The 22,728-nt window shown below is 39.0% G+C and overlaps 4 protein-coding genes across 6 annotated transcripts in view; 2 read left to right on the top strand and 2 right to left on the bottom strand.

Annotated features, from left to right (window-relative positions):
• Positions 1-860, bottom strand: part of srpx (sushi-repeat containing protein X-linked) — a 35,311-nt gene extending 34,451 nt beyond the window's left edge. For 2 of the 3 annotated variants that reach the window (XR_009802915.1, XM_061879231.1), the window contains exon 1: positions 716-858. The gene's annotated coding sequence lies outside the window, so the exon portion shown is untranslated. Of the gene's footprint in view, positions 1-715 lie in introns of all 3 variants that reach the window. The other variant, XM_061879232.1, reaches the window with a different exon arrangement.
• On the top strand, positions 198-7,731 carry otc (ornithine transcarbamylase). The gene is made up of 10 exons (XM_061879233.1): positions 198-542; positions 725-863; positions 952-1,033; positions 2,374-2,461; positions 4,521-4,674; positions 4,740-4,862; positions 5,315-5,368; positions 5,433-5,582; positions 5,704-5,841; positions 7,633-7,731. Exons 1-10 carry the CDS (start codon positions 472-474, stop codon positions 7,690-7,692), a joined length of 1,059 nt encoding a protein of 352 aa, XP_061735217.1. The 5' UTR covers positions 198-471; the 3' UTR covers positions 7,693-7,731.
• Positions 7,732-10,111: 2,380 nt separating this feature from the next.
• gpr161a (G protein-coupled receptor 161a) lies at positions 10,112-21,819 on the top strand. The gene is made up of 6 exons (XM_061879236.1): positions 10,112-10,539; positions 13,756-14,116; positions 14,223-14,944; positions 15,025-15,132; positions 20,138-20,263; positions 20,343-21,819. The coding sequence occupies exons 2-6, from the start codon at positions 13,773-13,775 to the stop codon at positions 20,612-20,614; spliced, it is 1,572 nt and encodes a 523-aa protein (XP_061735220.1). The 5' UTR covers positions 10,112-10,539; positions 13,756-13,772; the 3' UTR covers positions 20,615-21,819.
• A 49-nt stretch (positions 21,820-21,868) lies between these two features.
• The window catches only part of dcaf6 (ddb1 and cul4 associated factor 6), a 48,161-nt gene continuing 47,301 nt past the window's right edge, over positions 21,869-22,728 (bottom strand). The window contains 2 exon segments of the mRNA XM_061879234.1: positions 21,869-22,448; positions 22,522-22,627. Coding sequence (XP_061735218.1) covers positions 22,390-22,448; positions 22,522-22,627 — 165 coding nt within the window. The 3' untranslated portion in view covers positions 21,869-22,389.

A 22,728-nucleotide genomic window follows, 5' to 3' on the forward strand; every position in this document is an offset into this window, starting at 1 on the left:
ATTTATATTTTATTTGGCAAAATTCGCATGTAATGGTGACACATAATGATGAGGTGTTCTACTGTAAAAAGAGTAAGGAAACACTACTATACATAAAAAAACTGTGAATACTAGCAGTGCTCAATGTTTGGGGAACACCGCTCCCTGCTGGATATAAAAGACACTGCAGCTGGTTGTGCACCACATGGGGTGAAAGACACTCGATCTCTTCCTTATAAAAAGCTGTGTCCACACTTATTCCACCGTTTAAAGTACTAATAAAAGCCACATTCACATGTTTTAAGTTTTTTTTGTAACATTTTGAAGCTAATCTATGTAGTTAAGCTTTGATAACAATAAGACTATATTTTGAATTCAATTACTTTTAGAAAGAAGCCACGCCCCCACGTGTAGCTTTTTAAACCTCTGTGAGTGAATGAAAGACAGGAGCCTAGCAGTGTCATTCCCTTATTTTTAACTCTGCGCCTTAAAATGTTTACCACCAAAAGTTTCGTTTTTGAATGTTTGAAGACTTTGCAAAACACGTCCACACGTGGATTCAGGTAAGAACGCTCAATTTCCTTCTGTCTACTATGGGACTGATAATGTTAATATCAAACAACAAACATGACACATGTATTTAAATGACTCCTCATGCGGTTTCTTTAGTTAATCATCTTGAAAAGCACTACACAAGTCACAACATGTCTAATATGATGTATTGATATGTTCCTACCTTGCACAGAAGTGGGTTTGCTTTGCACAGCCGTGTGGATTTAAAGGGTCGCAGCTGTTTGACGTTGAAGGACTTCACTTCAGACGAAATTCAAAGGCTCTTGTGGGTTTCTGCAGATCTGAAATATCGCATCAAGCATGAAAAACAGGTCCAATTTTGACTTTTGCCTTGTAAATGTTGTGCACATGGTAGTGCATTCATGGAGCGTTTAATGCATGCATGGTGTCTATTTGTAGTATCTCCCTCTTCTGCAAGGGAAGTCCATTGCAATGATATTTGAGAAGAGGAGCACCAGGACAAGAATGTCTACAGAAACAGGTGTCAGGACAGAGTCACACTTCTATTCTTTTCTTTTTTTTTTTTTTTTTTTTACTGTGGCAACACAAGCATTGAAACTGTTTGTTCAGCGTTGTTGCACACACAAAAAAGCACTGCTGACCATGCAGCACTCATGCACCCGATGAACAAAGCTTTGCAAGACTGTACTATACACTGCTCTGCTTTGCTTAAGGCCTACTGAAATTCGATTTTCTTATTTAAACGGGGATAGCAGGTCCATTCTATGTGTCATACTTGATCATTTCGCGATATTGCCATATTTTTGCTGAAAAGATTTAGTAGAGAACATTGACGATAAAGTTCGCAACTTTTCGTGCTGATAAAAAAGCCTTGCCTGTAGCAGAAGATATGCGTGTGATGTCACGGGTTGTGGAGCTTCTCACATCTGAACATTACTTACAATCATGGCCACCAGCAGCGAGAGCGATTCGGACAGAGAAAGCGACGATTTCCCCATTAATTTGAGCGAGGATGAAAGATTCATGGATGAGGAAATTGAGAGTGAAGGACTAGAAAAAAAAAGAAAACAAGAGGGCAGTGGGAGCGATTCAGATAGGGAAGATGCTGTGAGAGGCGCCGTGGCAGCTGTGGGGGGGGGGGGGCAGGACCACTCGGCCAGGCCCAACCGCAACAAGGGATAGAGCCATACCGCTTTGAACCCGACGCTGACAGTGACGGCATATTGATGCTAGAGTAGCACACAACATAGATCGCCTTCAGAATACAGAATGGTAAAATGTTTTTTTTATTAATACACATACACTGTACTTTGTGTGTGTGGCCCAATCCAACCGTGTTTGCTTCACATCTCTGTTCCATAGTAAAGCTTGACTGTCATCTTTCGGGAATGTAAACAATGAAACACCGGCTGTGTTTGTGTTGCTAAAGCCGGCCGCAATACACCGCTTCCCACCTTCAGCTTTCTTCTTTGATGTCACCATTGTTCATTGAACAAATTGCTAAAGCTTCAGCAACACAGTCTGCAGAATACCATGGAATTTTGCGATGAAAACAGACAACTTAATAGCTGGGAACGATGCTGGAACAAAATATGTCCTCTACAATCCGTGACGTCACGCGCACGCGTGATCATACCGAGACGTTTCAGCAGGATATTTCGGCGCAAAATTTAAAATTGCCATTTAGTAAACTAAAAAGGCCGTGTTGGCATGTGTTTCAATGTCAAGATTTCATTATTGAAATATAAACTATCAGACTGCGTGGTCGGTAGTAGTGGGTTTCAGTAGGCCTTTAGTTAGTTAGTTATTTAACCACTGCAAGTGGTTAAATAAATGAAATAATTGTTGTTGTAATTGTAGGATTTGCATTGCTGGGTGGACATCCTTGTTTCCTCACTGCCCAGGACATCCATCTGGGAGTCAATGAGAGTTCTACTGACACTGCAAGGTGTGTCTCACCAATAACACATTTGTCAATACATTTGGAACACATGACAATTTTGCTTGATTTTTGACAAACTTTTTTTGAATAATTAATCATGCATGTTTGGTTAATTTCTGACCTTTATTACAATAAAATATTACATGTTTAATGTATTTTACATTAATTTTCAACCTTTTTGAATATATATGTATTAGGGGTGTGGGAAAAAATCGATTTGAATACGTTGTGCGATTCAGAATCGATTCTCATTTTTTAAAAATCGATTTAAAAAAAAAAAAAAAATTTTATCAATCCAACAAACCTTACTACACAGCAATACCATAACAATGTAATCCAATTCCAAAACCAAACCTGACCAAGCAACACTCAGAACTGCAATAAACAGAGCAATTGAGAAGACACAAACACGACACAGAACAAACCAAAAGTAGTGAAACAAAATGAATATTATCAACAACAGTATCAATATTAGTTATAATTTCAGCATAGCAGTGATTAAAAATCCCTCATTGACATTATCGTTAGACATTTATAAAAATAATAAAAAAAGAACAATAGTGTCACAGTGGCTTACACTTGCATCGCATCTCATAAGCTTGACAACACACGGTGTCCAATATTTTCACAATGATAAAATAAGTCATATTTTTGGTTTGTTTAATAATTAAAAAACAATTACATTATTGCAATCAGTTGATAAAACATTGTCCTTTACAATTATAAAAGCTTTTTGTTTTTTTAAATCTACTACTCTGCTTACATGTCAGCAGACTGGGGTAGATCCTGCTGAAATCCTATGTATTGAATGAATACAGAATCGTTTTGAATCGGAAAAATATCGTTTTTGAATCGAGAATCGAATCGAAAAAAATCTATATATTATCGAATCGTGACCCCAAGAATCGATATTGAATCGAATTGTGGGACACCCAAAGATTACACATTATAAGTAGTATATTTTCGTTTTTTTTTTTACTAATTCCTAACTTTTTTTTTTGATCAATTAAACAACAAATTTTTCAGTATTTTTTTTTATATACATTGTTTAAAATCATCACAATTTATCCATCTTAGTTTAGTTATTTTGACATTAATTTCTCACATTTTTATTTTTTAATACTTAACATTTGATAGATTTCTCGCACATTTTTAAATAAATCCTTAACATTTTTCAACAAATTTGTCACTTATATTTTGATCAATTTCCAACATTTTTGATAAATCCTTAACATTTTTCAACCATTTCCTCTTATTTTAGGATCAATTTCTCACTGATTTTTCTGAATAGTTTTTATATATTTTTTTTAATTGTCATATTTTTTTCCAATTGTTTTGACAAATGTGTATTTTTCTTAGAGCCAACATGCTTTTTCATTAATTTCTCACACATTAGTGATAAAGCCCTAACATTTCTTCGACAAATTTCTCACATTTTTTTATACATTTTCGTAATTTTTTTAACACATTAAATGCATTTCTGACACCTTTTTAGTTAATTTTCTTTTTTTAAACCTATACATTTTTTTTATTTATTATGACTTTTTATCGATAATTTTCTAATTTAAAAAAAAAAAAAAATCAATACATTTTCTACATGTTTTGATCAGTTCCTCTAGTGTTATTTTTTACTTTTTAAATGTCATAATTTTTTTTTATTTTTTTGACAAATATATCGTATTTTTTATGCATTTTCAACATCTTAATATACATTTCACACACTATCAATATATTCCTATCTTTTTTTTTTACATTTCTTAGATATTTTTTGACAAGTCTCTCATTGTTTTTCAGTCCATTTTTCACAGTTATTGTGGCAAATTTCTGTAAAACAATTTTTATTTAAAAAATTAACACTTTTTTCAATAAATTTCTAACACAGTTTTTGTTCGTTTCTAACATGTTTTTAATTTTGCAAATAAGTACATATCACAATAAAAAAAAGAGCTATCTCAACAATTCTACCTTTTATTAAAAAAAAAAACAACTTAGAATGGCCCTAAATAGATTTTTTTTTATATGCGTTGCATCACAGTTTTTCAGTGTAGCCTGTTTTGCACTCCAGGGTACTCTCAGGACTGTGTGACATCATCTTGGCTCGAGTGTACAGCCACTCTACGCTGGAGGAGCTGGACAAGGAGTCCTCTATCCCAATCATTAACGGGCTGTCTGACCTCTATCATCCCATCCAGATTCTGGCCGACTTTCTGACTTTGCAGGTACCACGTCGAAGAGAAACAAATTCCATCTAGTCAGTTTTTCTTACTTCCTTGTCGTCCTCCAGGAGCATTACGGATACCTTGACGGACTAACCGTCAGCTGGATTGGCGATGGGAACAACGTCCTCCACTCTTTCATGATGGCTGCGCCAAAATTGGGTGTGCACCTGAAGGTCGCCACCCCTAAGGTAGACTTCTGACATTGCGTTTGGGTAGTTTTTTTTTTACTAAACAGAACATCTTTTGAACTCAGACAAAGTGCAGGGGGAGGCTTGCTGAGAGCAGTTGAGTTGATTTTTAACATTTTTGACGAGCGTGCAATAAGAAGCTGACCAAAGGTAAAAGACGGTGGTTAAGGAATTTATTTTTAACAGTTGCGCTGTATAGTCCACAGAACATTTGATGTTTGCATTTATTTTTGACTTTGGCCATATTGCACTGAGCATCCAGGACAGCCACACGTTGTGGTGCTATGTTGCCATGTTCCTGGTTCTATGGTTATCATAACACTTGTCCCACACCACGAACAAGCCAACCATGCTTAGATGTGCTTTTTTCAAATTGTCCAACTTTGGAGCTTCGACTGTAGTCGCTTGTATCAGAATTCTAAATTGCAAGGATATTTCTCTTATCTTCTCAGGGCTATGAGCCAGAAATAAGTGTAATAGAAGAGGCTGAAAGGCTCTGTAAACAGGTAATCATTTTACATTCAGCAGTTTTAAAAAGATACACATCTAAAACACTTGACTTTATTTTAGCATGCAACCCAGCTTGTGCTGACCTCTGACCCTATGGAGGCTGCCCGCGGCAGCAATGTTTTGGTGACGGACACCTGGGTCAGCATGGGGCAGGAGGAGGAGAAGAAAAAGAGACTCATGGACTTCCGAGGATATCAGATTACCATGGAGGTAAACATTAATGGGTAGCAATATAATGTAATAATGCAAAGGTTCCTTATTTTTCCTCTATAACCTTCTAATACGGGGCACTTACCATGACGTCTAAGCACTAGTTATATGTTCTCTTTAGACAGGAAGTGTAGCTCAGCCTGACTGGACCTTCCTCCACTGTCTGCCGCGTAAAATGGAGGAAGTGGACGATGAAGTTTTCTATTCCACGCGCTCTCTTGTCTTCCCTGAGGCAGAGAATAGGAAGTGGACCATTATGGTGAGGAATTAAAAGGATGGGGGGATTTCAGAAAGCATTTTTATCAAGGTGCATCTTCTCAGGGGACAATGTGTACTTTGAAGTAGTCAGTGTACAGCTTTTACAGCAGTATGGATGGACTATTTACTGAAAATGAGTCAGAACAAAGCCATCATATATAGCTGGGAACACACGCAAATAGCAGGATACCGTAATGGTCCGGGGCTGCAGGTGCACTGGGGAGCTGCGGTTCATAGAGGTAAAACATGAATTTCCAACATCCTTAAGTTTCATTTCAAACATTAATGTCCCTTGAGAGGATATATACAGTAATAAAAATGGTTCCTGAAAATCTGCGATATGTACCCCCTTTTGTCATACAGTACACCAGGGGTCACCAACCTTTTTGAAACCAAGAGCTACTTCTTGGGTACTGATTAATGCAAAGTGCTACCAGTTTGATACACAATTAAATAAATTTCCAGAAATAGCCAATTTGCTCAATTTACCTTTTAACTCTGTTATTCAAATTTAATGATATTTATATTTGTGGAAACACTGATCATCTTAACGATTTCTCACAATAAATATATATTTTTTGATGACATGTTTTGAATAGGTTAAAATCCAATCTGCACTTTGTTAGAATATATAATAAATTGGACCAAGCTATATTTCTAACAAAGACAAATCATTATTTCTTCTAGATTTTCCAGAACAAACATTTTAAAAGAAATTCAAAAGTCTTTGAAATAAGATTTAAATTTGATTCTACAGATTTTCTAGAGCTTCACGGTGGCAGAGGGGTTAGTGCGTCTGCCTCACAATACGAAGTTCCTGCAGTCCTGGGTTCAAATCCAGGCTCGGGATCTTTCTGTGTGGAGTTTGCATGTTCTCCCCGTGAATGCGTGGGTTCCCTCCGGGTACTCCGGCTTCCTCTCACTTCCAAAGACATGCACCTGGGGATAGGTTGATTGGCAACACTAAAAATTGGCCCTAGTGTGTGAATATGAGTGTGAATGTTGTCTGTCTATCTGTGTTGGCCCTGCGATGAGGTGGCGACTTGTCAAGGGTGTACCTTGCCTTCCGCCCGATTGTAGCTGAGATAGGCGCCAGCGCCCCCCGCGACCCCGAAAGGAATAAGCGGTAGAAAATGGATGGATGGATTTTCTAGATTTGCCAGAATAACTTTTTTGAATTTTAATCATAATAAGTTTTGAAGAAATATTTCACAAATATTCTTCGTCGAAAGAACAGAAGCTAAAATGAAGAATTAAATTAAAATGTATTTATTATTCTTTAAACTAAAAAAAATAAATTTACTTGAACATTGATTTCAATTATCAGGAAAGAAGAAGAAGGAATTTAAAAGGCAAAAAGGTATATGTGTTGAAAAATCATAAAATCTTTTTTAAGGTTGTATTTTTTTCTCAAAAATTGTCTTTCTGAAAGTTATAAGAAGCCAAGTAAAAAAAATAAATTTATTTATTTAAACAAGTGAAGACCAAGTCTTTAAAATATTTTCTTGGATTTTCAAATTCTCTGAGTTTTGTCTCTCTTAGAACTAAAAATGTCAAGCAAAGCGAGACCAGCTTGCTAGCAAAGAAATCAAATTTTAAAAATGGAGGCAGCTCACTGGTAAGTGCTGCCATTTGAGCTATTTTTAGAACAGGTCACAGGGCAACACATCTGGTCCTTACGGGCTACCTGCTGCCCGCGGGCACCGCGTTTGTGACCCCTGCAGTACACTGTAAACTTAAGATCAACTGTTGGCCTAATAGTTTTGTTGACGTTCTGTATTTCTTTTTTTAGGGTCTGGTGGTGTCTCTCTTGACAGACTACAGCCCACATATACCAAGGATCAAGTTTTAACACCAGGTTTAGGAGGAATAAAGACATCAGTATACAGTCGTCCCTTGTTTATAACTGTTAATTGGTTCCAGACATGACCACAATAAATGAATGTCCGCAATTAGGAATAGTTCATTATAAATCTAATATTTTCATAGCTAGAGCATTAAAAAAAACAGTTTAGGAGCTTCTGAATACATTTGACATTTTGAGAGCCATCTAGAAATTAATCAACACCTTTTGAGTCACCTTGACACTCTTTTAATCCAATCAGTGGCCACGATACTGGCCAGTACTACAGTATATTGATACTTATAGTTTATTTATTCAGCCATCATTATGCTTAAAATGCTTCATTTAGGACTACAAAATGTACAATATGCTTTAAAATGTGATAGCGCAACAATATTTAAAGCGCGACGTGGCGATGGATATGCAGTATGAAAAAAAACACTTCATTTATCAAAATTTATCAGATCACATTTCTAGGTTTTCATGCTTGTTTTTCAGCATATTTAGAGATGTTTTAGTGTAAAAATGAAATAAATAAAAAAAATGTGTTGGCCCTGTGATGAGCTGGCAACTTGTCCAGGGTGTACACCGCCTTCCGCCCGAACGCAGCTGAGATAGGCTCCAGCACTCCCCGCGACCCCAAAAGGGACAAGCGGTAGAAAATGGATGGATGGATGGATGGATAAGCAGATATATAAATAAGCCATGTCATAAAATATACCATGAAATAAAATTCTAAATAAATGTAATTAAAAAAAAGTACAAATAAAATAATTCCAATGTAATGTGTATATATATATATATACATATATATATATATATATATATATTACACACGTGTGTGTGTGCACCGTAAAAAAAATCATTCGATTTTGCAGGTTGAAAAAAATAATTCCACAGTTTTTCAACCAGTTTTTTTTTTGTAAAATGTATGATTGTTGTTTTACAGTAATATTGTACAATGCCAGATAGTTTTTTTTTTTACTGTAAAATCAATTTTAATTTTTACAATGTGAAATTTGATGGAGAACGTGCTTCATTATTTTAAATTTAACAAAGCATGTTTGGGTTAAATTATTTAATATTTGTTGCATTATCATACAACATTCAGGTTTAAAATATGTACAATTTAATGCTGTACATACCGTATTTCCTTGAATTGCCGCCAGGCATATAGTATGCACCTGCCTTGAATTACTGCCGCGTCAAACTCTCTTCGCAAAATAATTAGCGCATGCTTAGTATTACCGCCTGGTCAAACTCGTGACGTCACGAGTGACACTTCCCCTGTCATCATTTTCAAAATGGAGGAGGCTGATTTCAACACCGGTAATTTGAAATCGCATAAAGGGTAGAAGATTAAGAGCTATTTGGTGGGATTTAAAGTCCAAGCTATTGAATACCGGTATGCTAAAAAGAACAGTAAGCAGCTATGTTTTATTAATATACCGGTACCTGTGGAGCCGACGGTCCGACAGATGGCGGCGAAGCGAGCGGAGAGGAGGAGCGGAGAGGAAGAGCGACCTGGACTGAGGTTTTATTGAAAAATAAACAAAGTCAAACTGCTCAAGCCATGTCCTTCCCTGGTGATCCTGGGAACCCGCAAGACGACAGCTTGAGACCGTCACAATACCGTAGCTGCGTGTGTCCAATATGAGTCATTAAATGACTCCCGCCTCCTGGTGGTAGAGGGCGCTAGTGATCATTCTTGCGACTACTCGGCTGCAGAAAAAGTGAAATGAGTGACGTGATATGTGCTGGAGGAGGTAATAAAGGAAGATCTCCATCGAAACAGAGAGACTTTTAAAGCTGAAGAAAGATAAGCAAGACTTCTATAAACAAGTTATCGATGCTTTTGATCAGAAGGAGCTGGTATGGACTATATTTATAAGTAAAGGTAAGACCATAACGTTTTTTTTTATTAAATGTGCTTTTCATGATGGTATCCTTACATCACACTCAAATGTTTACCGCATGCCTTCGGCAAGTGCCGGAGTGAGAAGAGGTTTTAAAAAAATTAGCGCATGCTTACTTTTACCGCATGCCTTTGGTAAGTGCAGGAGTGAGAAGAGGTTTTAAATTAATTAGCGTCCCAGCGGCAATTCAAGGAAATACGGTATATTTTATTTCAGTCAACATGGAAAGAATAAATACATTTAGTAAGACAAGATAAAAGTATTATATGGACACATTATTTCAAGGCCATTTAAAATTTGGCCCCCAGACCTTGAGTTAGACACCTGTGTAAATAGCAGTACAAAAAAATTAATGATCGAAGCAGTAAAGTGCGTTATTGTGTGGATGTATAGAGGAAACTATCTGATTGGCTTAGAAGAAAAATGACGTATTAGTGCGGGAAGCTTTGTTCTACATGGGTGGTCCGGACCAGTAAAATGAATCAGTAATTTTCCCGACGATGTAACTAAAAACATGTAAATACCGCACGTTGACAGAATTGTTGTTTAAATATACAAGTCGGACAAAATATAATTATTAAGCTTTCAAAACCACATGTAAAAAAAGTAATGGCGGAAGTTCCTTCGAGAAACCTAAAAGAAAGCAGAAATGTTGCCACAAGAGTCGACGACCACCCACTTGTTAGCTCAAAGAAGAGGAGGAGGACGAGGAGGAAGGGGGAGGTGAGGTCGGGGCGGGAGGAGGACGCCATTGCCGCCGCAGCTGGGACTCTGGGAGTGAATGTGGGGGATTTGGGCAAGTCGAGGTATGGACGAGAGCCGGACTCGACAACGACAATGTCGGCTAAAAAAGCGCTCAAGAGGACCCTCGGTGAAAAGGAGCAATGGAGACGAGGAGGAGTAGGATGTTCGTCTCGCTTGCACTTAGGGAGAAAATAAGGTAAATAAAAAAAACATGAAGGAGAAGAAGTGAAGGATGAGGACAAAAGGGAAGAAAGTTGTTCAAGTTAGCTAACTAACGGGTGCTAGTTCTCTTAGCGTAGCTGGACAGATGTACGCATTTTACGTAAATAAACGACTTTAAATACTCTCACTAATATATTTAAACTTAATACCACTTGCGAAACTAACGTGAGTATACCCAACATGTCGACACCACTAAGTTTTGTGCTTGCATGAGTCTTTTTTTGGAACAGTTTGTGTTTTTAATTTTACTGCTAACTTTTACTAATTCCTTTAGGACCTAAGGAATTAAATACCATAACCTAAGGCTTAGGTAATGGTATTTTAATGACGTCATCTACTGGTTGTAACGCACAGTAAACATTTAAAGGCGAAGCAATTTCAGCAATAAAGCAACCTTAATCACAAATACACACAATTAAATAGTGAATAATTTCAGTGTTTTACGTTAAATAATATGTTGGTTACTTTTTAACAGCTTAAAAAGTCCACTAGATCAGTGTTTTTCAACCTTTTTTGCGCCATGAATTGATTAACGTGGACCCCGACTTAAACAAGTTGAAAAACTTATTCGGGTGTTACCATTTAGTGGTCAATTGTACGGAATATGTACTGTACTGTGCAATCTACTAATAAAAGTATCAATCAATCAATCAATCAACCAAGGCATATTTTTTCATTGAATAAATCCCGAGGCACACCACTCGCCGAAAACAAACAAAAAAATTAACTCAGCCGCCAATATTGACAGTAAAAAGTCGTTCTTGCAATTGCTGTTTATAAATTCAAACCATAACCAACCATGCGTCACTATAGCGCTTGTCTCAAAGTAGGTGTACTGTCGTGACCTGTCACATCACGCCGTGACTCATTTTGAGTTTTTTGGTGTTTTTCTGTGTGTAGTGTTTTAGTTTCTGTCTTGTGCTCCTATTTTGTTGTCATGTCATGTATGGCTGTACTTTGTGGACGCCGTCTGCTGCTCCACACACTGTAAGTCTTTGCTGTTGTCCAGCATTCTGTTTTTGTTTACTTTGCAGCCATTTTAGTTGTAGTTTCGTTTTGCATAGCCAACCCCAAGCTTCAATGCTTTTTCTTAGCGGCACTCGCCATTCGTTTACTTTAGGTTCAAGCATTGGATACCTTTACCTCCCTCTCTCGTCTGTATATTGTGATCACGACAAACCATGTTTCCGACATCCACAAAGCAATTAGCTATCTGCTGCCACCTACTGATATGGAAGAATATTACACTGTTAATCTGCCGCGCTCTAGACAGCACACTCAACAATGGCACATTTGCGGATTATAACTACTGGTTTGCAAAAATAGTTTTAACCCAATTAGGTGAAATTACATCATCTCCCACAGCGCACCAGTCAATATCTCATGATATAGTCGTGTGCTGCGGCACAGTGGTTGAAAAACACTGCCTTGGGTAATGGCATTTTAATGATGTCATCTACTGGTTGTATCGCACAAACATTTATAAAGGCAAAGCAATTTAAGCAATAAAGCAACATTAAACACAAATACACACAATAAAATAGGGAATAATTTGGGTGTTTTATGTGGAATAACAATATGTGGTTACTTTTTAACAGTTTAAAAAGTCCACTGGATGGTTAAGTCTGTTTATTTTCTCTATAAACAATACATTTTTATGTTTTGTAAGCTACTTGTGTGTGCAACATGTGAACATATAATCGAGACGCATGTGTGAGGCTTAGAAAGCAATATAAATTAAGTGGTACTACTTTTACTAGTTCCTTAGTTTATGGCGTCTTTAAATGACGTCACTTATTAGTTGTAACTCACAAACATTCAAACTAGTGACTGTTCAAATCTTAAAGGCAGTTTAGAAATGATTAAGCTAGAAATATTATTTTTGAGTGGATTAATCAATAAGGTACCTGTCTGACTATTTGATATCCTACTGGGTATTGAAGTGTATATGTTTACTATAAACAACTTTTGTTTGAGCCAATTCTGTTTGCAAAAAAATTTCATAAATATAACGGTGAAGCAAGTTTGAGGCCTGAAAAGTGGCTTCATTTGATGAGTTATGTGGTTTAAAAAGTTGGACTAATGCCCGCGATCCCGAAAGGGAATAAGCGGTAGAAAATGGATGGATGGATGGATGCTTTACATCAGGGATAGGCAAACTATGGCCGGCGGGCCACATCTGGCCCATTAATTCCTTTTTAATCCGGTCTGAATTGAGCAAAGATCTGTTTTGAGAATCACCACAACAAAACTGGTATTGGACTATCCCAACTGCATTCGGGCGGAAGACAAGGTACTAATATTGTTGAAAATTAATGTATTGTGATTAAAATAGCCGATGTTTGAGAAGCCTACTCTTATTTCCAACAGATATGATCTACTTTGAAATGCACCATGTGCTCATCTGGCCCGTCTGTCAAATTTCAGAAGCCAATGTGGCCCCTGAACCAAAAATTTTGCCTACCCCTGCTTTACATAGATATGACACGTATAAGCTAACTCTTCTACTCTTAAACCACTGCAATTACAAGTGTAAACAAAGGTCAAAAAACACTGCCTACTGCAGGGGTGTCAAACTTATTTTCATTGAGGGCCACATTGCAGTTATGGCTAACCATATGAATATATATGAATTATATTGTATAATCGCCTTATGATATTACACAATTGCCCATTTTTACGTATTGTATTTTTTTACTTACAAATTGATGGTTAAATTGCTTGAAAATCATAAGTCAGAGTGACAAGCAGATATTTAAGTAATTTTAATTTTAACAAAAAAAATGTTTAAAATTGTGATTATTGTTTTGTATGATCAGATGTTTTAATGTTTAAAAAATATGCTATTTTATTCAGTGTATGCAATTTTTAATTCAAAATTGAATGAACAAATACAACTAAGATGAAGTGGTTTGACTCACATTATTTGCAGGCTTTCGTGAGCTACATAAAACTATTCGGCGGGCCAGATCTGGCTCCCAGGCCTCGAGTTTGACACCTGTGCCCTACTGTGTTGCCTAATATTTTTCTGACAAATATTCCATAAACTTTAAAATTGTACCCTCATAAATTGGATTGGCTTGAAATTTCTCACGCCGCTGTAACTTTAGGACGCACCTCTAGCGGACTGACAAGCATGTGTATACATTTGAATAAGATTGTTTAAAAAACAATGGCTGCTCCTCTCCAGTGGGCTCCCCCCTCAGCATGAACAGCAGTAGAAACTGCAGCGCAGTGGGCAACGGTGGCGGCCTGGCTGCACTGGAGTCAGTTTCCATCGTGACCATCACCCTCCTGGCATGCCTGGGCAACCTCTTGATCGTGGCCACCCTGTACCGCCGCCCTTATCTCCTGACGCCCAGCAACAAGTTTGTCTTCAGCCTGACGCTGTCCAACCTGCTGCTGTCCGCCCTGGTGCTGCCCTTTGTGGCCGTCAGCTCGGCCAAGAGGGAGTGGGTGTTCGGCGTGGTGTGGTGCAACTTCACCGCCTTGCTCTACCTGCTTATCAGCTCAGCTAGCATGCTGACACTCGGAGCCATCGCCATTGACAGGTTAGTGCACACCTGTCTGAAAGGGGATCTTTGATTAGGTCCTAAAAACTAAAACTGATCTCATTCCTATCAACACGACTGGCTGATTACCTTTTCATCCCAACAGGTACTACGCAGTGCTCTACCCGATGATATACCCTATGAAGATCACAGGAAACCGGGCTGTAGTGGTCATCGCCTATGTGTGGTTGCACTCCCTGGTGGGCTGCCTTCCCCCTCTGTTCGGCTGGTCCTCCTTCGAGTTCGACTGCTTCAAGTGGACCTGCGTGGCCTCCTGGCACCGCGAGCCGTCCTACACGGCCTTCTGGGTGGCCTGGTGCATCCTGCCGCCCTTCTTCGTCATGCTGGCCTGCTACGGCGTCATTTTCCGCGTGGCCCGAGTCAAAGCCCGGAAAGTGCACTGCGGGACGGTGGTGGTGGCCCAGGAGGACGCCGGCGGTGCGCAGAGGAACGGACGCAAGAACTCCAGCACCTCCACCTCGTCCAGTGGCAGCCGGCGGAGCTTGGTGTACTCTGGGAGCCAATGCAAGGCCTTTGTTACCATCCTGGTGGTGATCGGGACTTTCCTCATCACATGGGGGCCGTACGTGGGCGTGGTTTGTACGGAGGCCTTGTTCGGACAAGGGAGCGTGTCCCACGGGCTGGAGACTCTAGTGGCGTGGCTGTCTTTCTGCAGCGCCGTATGCCATCCGCTCATCTACGGCCTGTGGAACAAGACGGTGAGAAAGGAGCTGCTGGGGATGTGCTTTGGGGATCGTTACTACAGAGAGTCCTTCGCCACACGCCACAGGACGTCCCGCCTCTTCAGCATCTCCGCCAGGATTACAGGTTTGTCTTCATCACTTCAATGGCAAACGTCATTAATTTAACCATCCATTCCGTCACACATTTTCTGTGTTTTTCACCAGACTTGGGCATGTCGCCCCACTTGACGGCCATGTTGGCTGGTGGAGGGCAGGTGCTGGCTCCCGGGAGCAGCACTGGAGACACTGGCTTCAGCTTCACTCAAGACTCATGTGAGTGTCGCACACATGGAACAAACACCAGAAAAACCCCTGTTCAAATTTACTAACACATTTTCTCATAAGAACTTGAAAAATGTATTTAGTCGGTTCCAGCATTAAACTGTCCATCCATTTGTCCATTTTTCTACCGCTTATATACCTTATGGGTTGCGAGGGGCACTGGACCCTATCTCAGCTACAATCGCGCATAAGGCAGTGTACACCCTGGAAAAGTCGCGACCTCATCACAGGACCAACACAGATATACAGACAACATTAACACACTAGGGCCAATTTAGTGTTGCCAATCAACCTATCCCCGGGTGCATGTTTTTGGAAGTGGGAGGAAGCCGGAGTACCCGGAGGGAACTCACGCAGTCACAGGGAGGACATGCAAACTTCACACAGAAAGATCCCGAGCCTGGGATTGAACTCAGGACTACTCAGGACCACTAACCCTTCTACCGCCGTGCTGCCCACATTAAACTGTCCCATCCATTTTCTACCGCTTATTCCCTTTGGGGTTGCGGGCGGCGCTGCTGCCTACCTCAACTACAATCGGGCGGAAGGCGGTGTACACCCTGGACAAGTCGCCACCTCATCGCAGGGCAAACACAGACAGACCGACAGACAAACAACATTCACACTCACAGTCACATTCTAGGGCCAATTTAGTGTTGCCAATCAACCTATCCCAGGTGCAAGTCTAAACTGTCATCAAACCCATTTTAAAAGTACATGCAACACTTTTTTTAAACAGTGATTCAGGAAGTTATATAGGGGTAACATTTCCGATTCAAACCACAGGTCCATCACTCTACAACACTCCAGGATATCAGTCACCCGCTACACAAATACATAATCCCACTACCATCAGGGCGCAGGTACAGAACAATCAAATTCCGGAGGGCCAGCCTCAGGAAAAGCCTTATCCCTGCAGCTATAGCCGCCCCAAACAGAAGGCCTGGCCGACCCGTCTGATAAAGCCTGTAAATGTGTTGGTCATGTATGATGTTTTTTTGTTATTTTTGTTTTGTGATGTGCAATGTCTACATGTTTAAATGTACGGCAGTGAAAATGAATTTCCCCACGGGGACCAATAAGTCTAAATCTAAAATCCAAATCTAATAATTGAACTGTGATAAAGGAATACTAGAAGGTTTTTTCTTCTTTAGTGCCATATTGTACTGAGCAGCCAGGACAGATGTGTGCACTCCACTCACATTTGATTGCTTTTCTAGTTATGTGGTCATCACATTTTCCCTCTTTTTTTTTTTTTTTACATAGAAAATAGTCTGACCCAGAGTCAAACTGTTACCATCATCAACTATTTTTGTTTAATAACAGTAAAGGCCAAGTTGTAAGTTTTTAACATGTGTTGGGATGTGTGTACTGTTCTCCCATTTGGTTCCTTTCTACCGCCAGAATGCAGCTGAAATAGGCTCCCGCGACCCCAAAAGGGACAAGCGGTAAAAAAAAAATGGATGGATGTAGTTCATTCGTTGACATGTTTTTCCACTTTTGCCTACTTTTACACCCTTGCAGTTGCATTAAAAAAAGAAGCCTAAAATATAAAAGAAAAAGAAAATTACATTTGCAGACCGACTGTTTTTAGATGTTTAACTCAGTTTCAGATTGTGTTCAAACCAGGGATGATATGATCAAGGTTTTACGCTGCTGATTTCAATATTCCTTGCATGAGATCGGCCAATACCAATACCGTGTACAGTACGTATTAATAGGAGTGTAATGTTTGATTGATGTATCAATTTATATTCCTAAATTTTAGGTATATCAATCTGTGCTCGGCAAGTTTGCCCTCCAGAAGCTAGGTATCGATCCAAGATTGTTTTGAAAGGGAATAGATTGATTTTATCGATACTAGAAAAAGAAAACATTGGCTTTAAGGGCAGCAAACTTTATTTGAAGTTTAACACTGTTAAAAATAAGGATATTAAACGATAATTCTACTTCGCCCATCTGTGACATCATCAAAACAAAGATGGCGGAAAAGAGAGGTCACAACAAAAACAAACGCCGTAAGACAATATAGTTGATTACAACACAACTTTCCCCTACAGCACGATTGCAAAAGCCGCAGCAAAGACAAACGACTCAACACAATAATTTAAAGCCGCAACACATCTTTAAGCCCTTAAAGACGCAACTGACAAAATGGACGTGCCAGCGGAGCAAGTTACAGCCGTGCACAGACTTCCGGAACAGAACAACATGAAGTGTGACACACAACACACAGCAAAGGGAAAGTTATCTATTGAGAAACAAATGCCAAGAGATGAATAAAGGAGGTGATGGAAGTTAGGTGCCAGCACCATCATCAAGGGGGCATACATGTTTCTGCACACCTGAGATGCTGTTCATCACTGGCGATCCCAGGGTGGAGAACAGATACTCTATGGCCGGTAAATATACTATTAAAATGTTGCTTGCTGTACTTATGTTGAAAATGTGAGCACAAATGTTTTCCTCTTGTTAATTCAACCTAAAGTGCATTAGTCATTAGTTGTTGTTTATTTGTATCCATATTTCATTTATACATGATTACCTTATCATAAATAGGAACCGTTGCTTACAGTGTCCAGTATTTATTTCACAGTCCCACTGCTTGATTTGTTTTGCTACAAAAGGTACTGAATCAATTTCAACTCACTGAATCGTTTTGGATCGTATCGCTCTGAAAAAAATTAGATTTTTCCCGAAACTTTTCAGCAGCCACAAATATTGAATTTAATCAGTGTTAAAACGAATCGTTATAACTCTACATATTAACTGCACATGTTTTACTTTATTCACGGTGAATGCAATTAAATATTTTGTGATATTATTAAACTGACAAACTCGTTACTTCATTATTTTATTGATCAACTTTTCTTTTCAATCTTTAGTTTTTTGCTCTTAGTCCTTCTTTGCCAATAGCAATACTGTCAGAGTATCTAAACATTAACAAAACGAAAATTAAACAAACAGTTATTGTCATATTATCCTCTGTCTAGACCATGGGTGTCAAACTCTGGCCCGCGGGCCAAATTTGGCCCACCGTGTAATTTCATTTGGCCCTTGAGGCAACAATAAATCAACATTAGAGCTGGCCCCCGCCGGTATTATACAGCGTCGGTGCCGCTGTATCACCGCATTCAACGCTAATTCTCATACTTGCCAACCCTCCCGATTTTTCCAGGAAAATCCTGAATTTTATACAAACAGCGTGCCCGCCCAGTCACGTAATATATGCGGCTTCTACACACACACACACACACACACACAAGTGAATGCAAGCATTCTTGGTCAACAGCCATACAGGTTACACTGAGGGTGGCTGTATGAACAACTTTAACATTGTTAACCCACACCAAACAAGAATGACAAACACATTTCGGGAGAACATCTGCACCGTAACACAACATAAACACAACAGAACAAATACCCAAAACCTCTTCTGTGGCTACAATATACACCCCCGCTACCAACAAAACTCGATTTTGCATGTCACTATAAAGTTATATAAGCCTTGCTTGTTCAATATTCAATGCAAAACTTGTTTGGGTCCCTATTAAAAGGTTAAGTTGTTCAACTTTGGCCCGCGGCTTTGTTCAGTTTAGAATTTTGGCCCACTCTGTATTTGATTTTGACACCCCTGGTCTAGACGTATTAATCTACTTGGTAATTTTCTGTTAATAACTCCTGCAAAGCAGTTCCAGCTACAATCTTTAAGTTTACTAATCGCTTATTTCTAAGTGTTGTTTAAAGCTACCTTAGCTAATAGCGTGCCTGCATCTTGTTTGCTTTTGATGTGTAACATGTTTAGCCTCGTCCCAATACTTGATAATGACACTTAAGAACCTACGAAATGCAGTTTATTGCTGTAATGGAAGTCATTATTAGTGGTTTGGAGCAGAGGTGTCCAAGGTATGGCCCAAAGCCCAATCTCGGCCTTTTTTTTTATTTTATTTTTTTATAAATTGGCCCTCGGCAGATTGTAATAATAAAATTAATTCATTATTAATGAGATGTTATTAGGAGTGCTGTCAAATTATTTTTTCAAATTAGATTAATCACAATTTTAAATTTAGAATAATCACAAGTATTACTAGTTGTATTACTTGTTTCCATAATTTCCATCCATCCATCCATTTTCTACCGCTACAGGGGCGCGGGAGCCTATCTCAGCGACAATGATCGCAGGGCCAACACAGACAAAATTCACACTCACACACTAGGGCCAAGAAAGAACCCCTCATTTGAAGACAAATGCAATTTTATTGATGGAATAAATTAAGAGGTGGAGGAGCATGTGCAATCTAAAAAAATTTAATTAATCTGTGTGTATAGATAATAAATGCAATATTTTTTGTGACTAATTGCACAATTTAACTAATTTTTGACAGCCCTAGTTTTTACATATTTCACTAATTTCCTTTGTCACCTACAACACAAAGCTAATAGATGGATGTTTTGTTCAGATAGCTTAGCATAAATTGACATTGATTTGTTTGCTTTTAGCATCTTTTTTGTACAAAAGGTATCAAAGTTGCCTCCCCACCCTTCATTTTTTGTGAATGCAGCCCTATGTGGGAAAAGTTTCAAAACCCCAGGTTTAGGGGAGCAGCTCCACACTGTTTATGGAGAAATACAGTATAATTAAATGCTTGTCAGCCAGAGCAGGTTGGCATTTGTAAACCGCAATCAAAGCAATGGCCAATCACTGATTTTTTTCATGAAAATTGTCCAATACCAATCATTCAGCACATCCCTAGTTCAAAAATTTCAACTCGGTGATTATGTGGAATAGATTTTAGGGCGGAAAATGACTGACGAGTTAAAAAAAAACAACTACTTTGTCTTTTGAGTCTTCACACAAAGTATTAAAAAAATGTTGGGTTTAACGCCTTTTCGTCCCAATTTCATTTTAGATACAATATCCTACTGAGTCTTAAACCATGTACACTGCAGTGTGACCATTGTTTGAGCCTCCTGTTTTACATGATCACCTCTTTAGGTACAGACGTGATGCTGCTGGAAAACTTCTCCACAGACGGCTCCTCTTATCCGCATCATCATAGCAATCCGTCCGGGAAGAGGAGGAGCTCGGTCACCTTTGAAGACCAGGTGGAGCATTCCAAAGGTAACACCTTTCTTTCTTTATTAGAGGTTGTTTGTGCACACAGGAGAGCTGATTACTAACTTGCTTTTGTTCGTCACAGCGGAGCAGACATCAGTGCAGGTGCACGCCGAGGTCCACAAGTCCCTGGACACATTCGCTTCTTTTCTGGCCAGAACTATAGAGAGCGAGGCCAAGCTAACCCTCTTCGGGGACGCTCTCGCTTTGCCCGCGGGACTTTGCGCAGCTCGATCGGCGCCGAGGCCGAGATACCTGGACGGTCAGAGACTGAGGATGGAGAGCATCGACGAAGGCATCGTTAAAGATGACAGAGAGGAAGAGGAAGAGCGGGACTCGCATATAAAACCAGCTTGATGTCAGCCCGTGTTCTTCGCTTCCTACATGGATTGTTACACTTTAACGTGAGCAGACAAACTTGAAAAGTGAGAAGACAAGTATTATTCATTCCTACCTTCACATAGGAAGCCTTGACTACTGCAACGATATTGACGTTTTTTTCACTGCACAGATTGTTCAAAATAGTACCTGCAAATATCACACCCTTGTGAACGCCAAAGTCATATCGAGACTTGTTAACAAACGAAGGTGAAGAATCAGGGTCTACTGTTTTTGCTTGTCAGTAAAATGAGACACATTGTATCCAAGAGACTGAGGGGATCAAGGAAAATGAGCCTTGCGGCAAAGTGGAGACTATGGAGTGGAATACTTAAGCAACAAATGTATCCTCAAGTGTTACAGTACTAAAAATAGTAACTGGAAATACTTGCTTTTCCCAATGGAAACGCATCAAGGGTGAGTAGAGCCAAGTACATTCGGTACCATGCAGTAAAAAAGATAAATTACAGAGATTTAATACAAAAATGTACATTAATTTACTGTTACAGTATATTATATACATTCAGTTTCCACTAGTAGCAGAAGTACTGTTTGTCTCTCAAGCTTACTTTTGTACATTTGAATAGGATTACTAGCTTGTAATCATGTTTTTGTTGCATACTTTTTACCTTTTCTCTCAATAGTACGTGTGGTGTAACCTGATGTCAGCTTTCAACAAGGAACATTGGAGGGATGTTTCAGAATTGATTAAGTGCTTTAGTCTTACCTCGTTTGGGTTGTCGTTGACATGCGGCTTTTTTAAACGGTACTACTTTTTATCCAAGATAAAACACTACAACAAATGTATCAAGATGATCACCAACTGAGTACAACCGGGCTTTGTAGATACAATGTCTACATGGATCATATTGATATCATGTGTTTACAGCTCTTGGGTTAAAAAAACATTTGAAGACAATTACTAGCTTGTGATCATTGTTTGGCATACTGTTTACTGTACATTTTCTCACTGCACACATGGTCAAACTCAGATGTCAGAGTTCAGAAAAGAACTCTGGGAGTGTGTGTAAGCATTTAATAAGCTCGTTGACAGCGCTTCAGTCTTACCTCGGATTTGTTATGCTTGTTTGAATGGTACTACTGTACTTTTTTTATATATGAAAAGGAAGTGACTGAGATGTTTACGTTTTTGTATTGCGTTTCTATAAAAGTGTTTTGTTCAATATTGTGGATTGAGTCAGTCCATTAGCCGAATGAAAGAGCAGCGGCACATTTGTCACGCAGACATCTTTGAGATGCCCTGTTCCTTTATTTGTTGTTTTTTTTTTCTTCAAAATTCTGTAAAAGATTAATTTATTACATCAACACTTGGGGGCGAGTCATAATTGCTTTTGTTCTTTAGGTTATTTTCCCACGGACACAAAGTATGAAGTACCTTTTGTTTACATCGCTTGGAATTCAACACAAACAATTGTCAATCGTATGCGCCAACTCGCTCCTAATATTAATAATAATAATAATATTGCACTTAACAATCTTGCACACCACTCACCTCTCATAGCTGATGTATAAGACACACTTTTGCGTTCACTCGCACACATTTACCCACATGGAGTTCACCCTTGTACATGAACATTGGTAAGAAAGTCTTTAAAAAAAACAGCTTGGGGTGCGGGGCTATAAATGACATCAAAAGGAAGTATTCTACACTTGTACAAATCTCAAGAAGTGTTCTGCAACAAAAAAAAAATGTGTTCTTTAAAAAAAAAAAAAAGAGGATTAATTGATCAATTTTACTGCTCGTCCTCGTTTTCTTGGCCTGAACCTTCAGAGCGGTCGCCTTCGAGACGATCTGGTGGTGAAAATAACATCGGAATTGGGTAAAAAGATAAGACTTTCAGTGACTGTGAGAGTGACAAGTGTACCTGATCGGATGTGATTGAGGGACGCCAGCATTCGCAACATGAAGGACGCGGGCACTGTGATTGTGTTCCTCGTCTCCTCCAGCATCAGCTCATTTCGGGTGATGACCTGGGAGGCAAAAGGAAAAAGGGAAGGATGCAAAAATCTGACTTAAAGAAGTTTATTGATGCACATTTTCCTCATTTTCATAAGGTTTGTAATGTTCCACT

The sequence above is a fragment of the Nerophis ophidion genome, linkage group LG19, assembly GCF_033978795.1.
Source record: "Nerophis ophidion isolate RoL-2023_Sa linkage group LG19, RoL_Noph_v1.0, whole genome shotgun sequence".
Classification (NCBI taxonomy): domain Eukaryota; kingdom Metazoa; phylum Chordata; class Actinopteri; order Syngnathiformes; family Syngnathidae; genus Nerophis; species Nerophis ophidion.

Coding starts and splice junctions, on each gene's coding strand:
- gpr161a (XM_061879236.1), top strand. CDS start 13,773: ATGAACAGCAGTAGAAACTGCAGCGCAGTGGGCAACGGTGGCGGCCTG. Junction 14,117..14,222: donor GGAGCCATCGCCATTGACAG/GTTAGTGCACAC, acceptor TCATCCCAACAG/GTACTACGCAGTGCTCTACC. Junction 20,264..20,342: donor CCAGGTGGAGCATTCCAAAG/GTAACACCTTTC, acceptor TGTTCGTCACAG/CGGAGCAGACATCAGTGCAG.
- otc (XM_061879233.1), top strand. CDS start 472: ATGTTTACCACCAAAAGTTTCGTTTTTGAATGTTTGAAGACTTTGCAA. Junction 4,863..5,314: donor TGAAGGTCGCCACCCCTAAG/GTAGACTTCTGA, acceptor TTATCTTCTCAG/GGCTATGAGCCAGAAATAAG. Junction 5,369..5,432: donor CTGAAAGGCTCTGTAAACAG/GTAATCATTTTA, acceptor ACTTTATTTTAG/CATGCAACCCAGCTTGTGCT.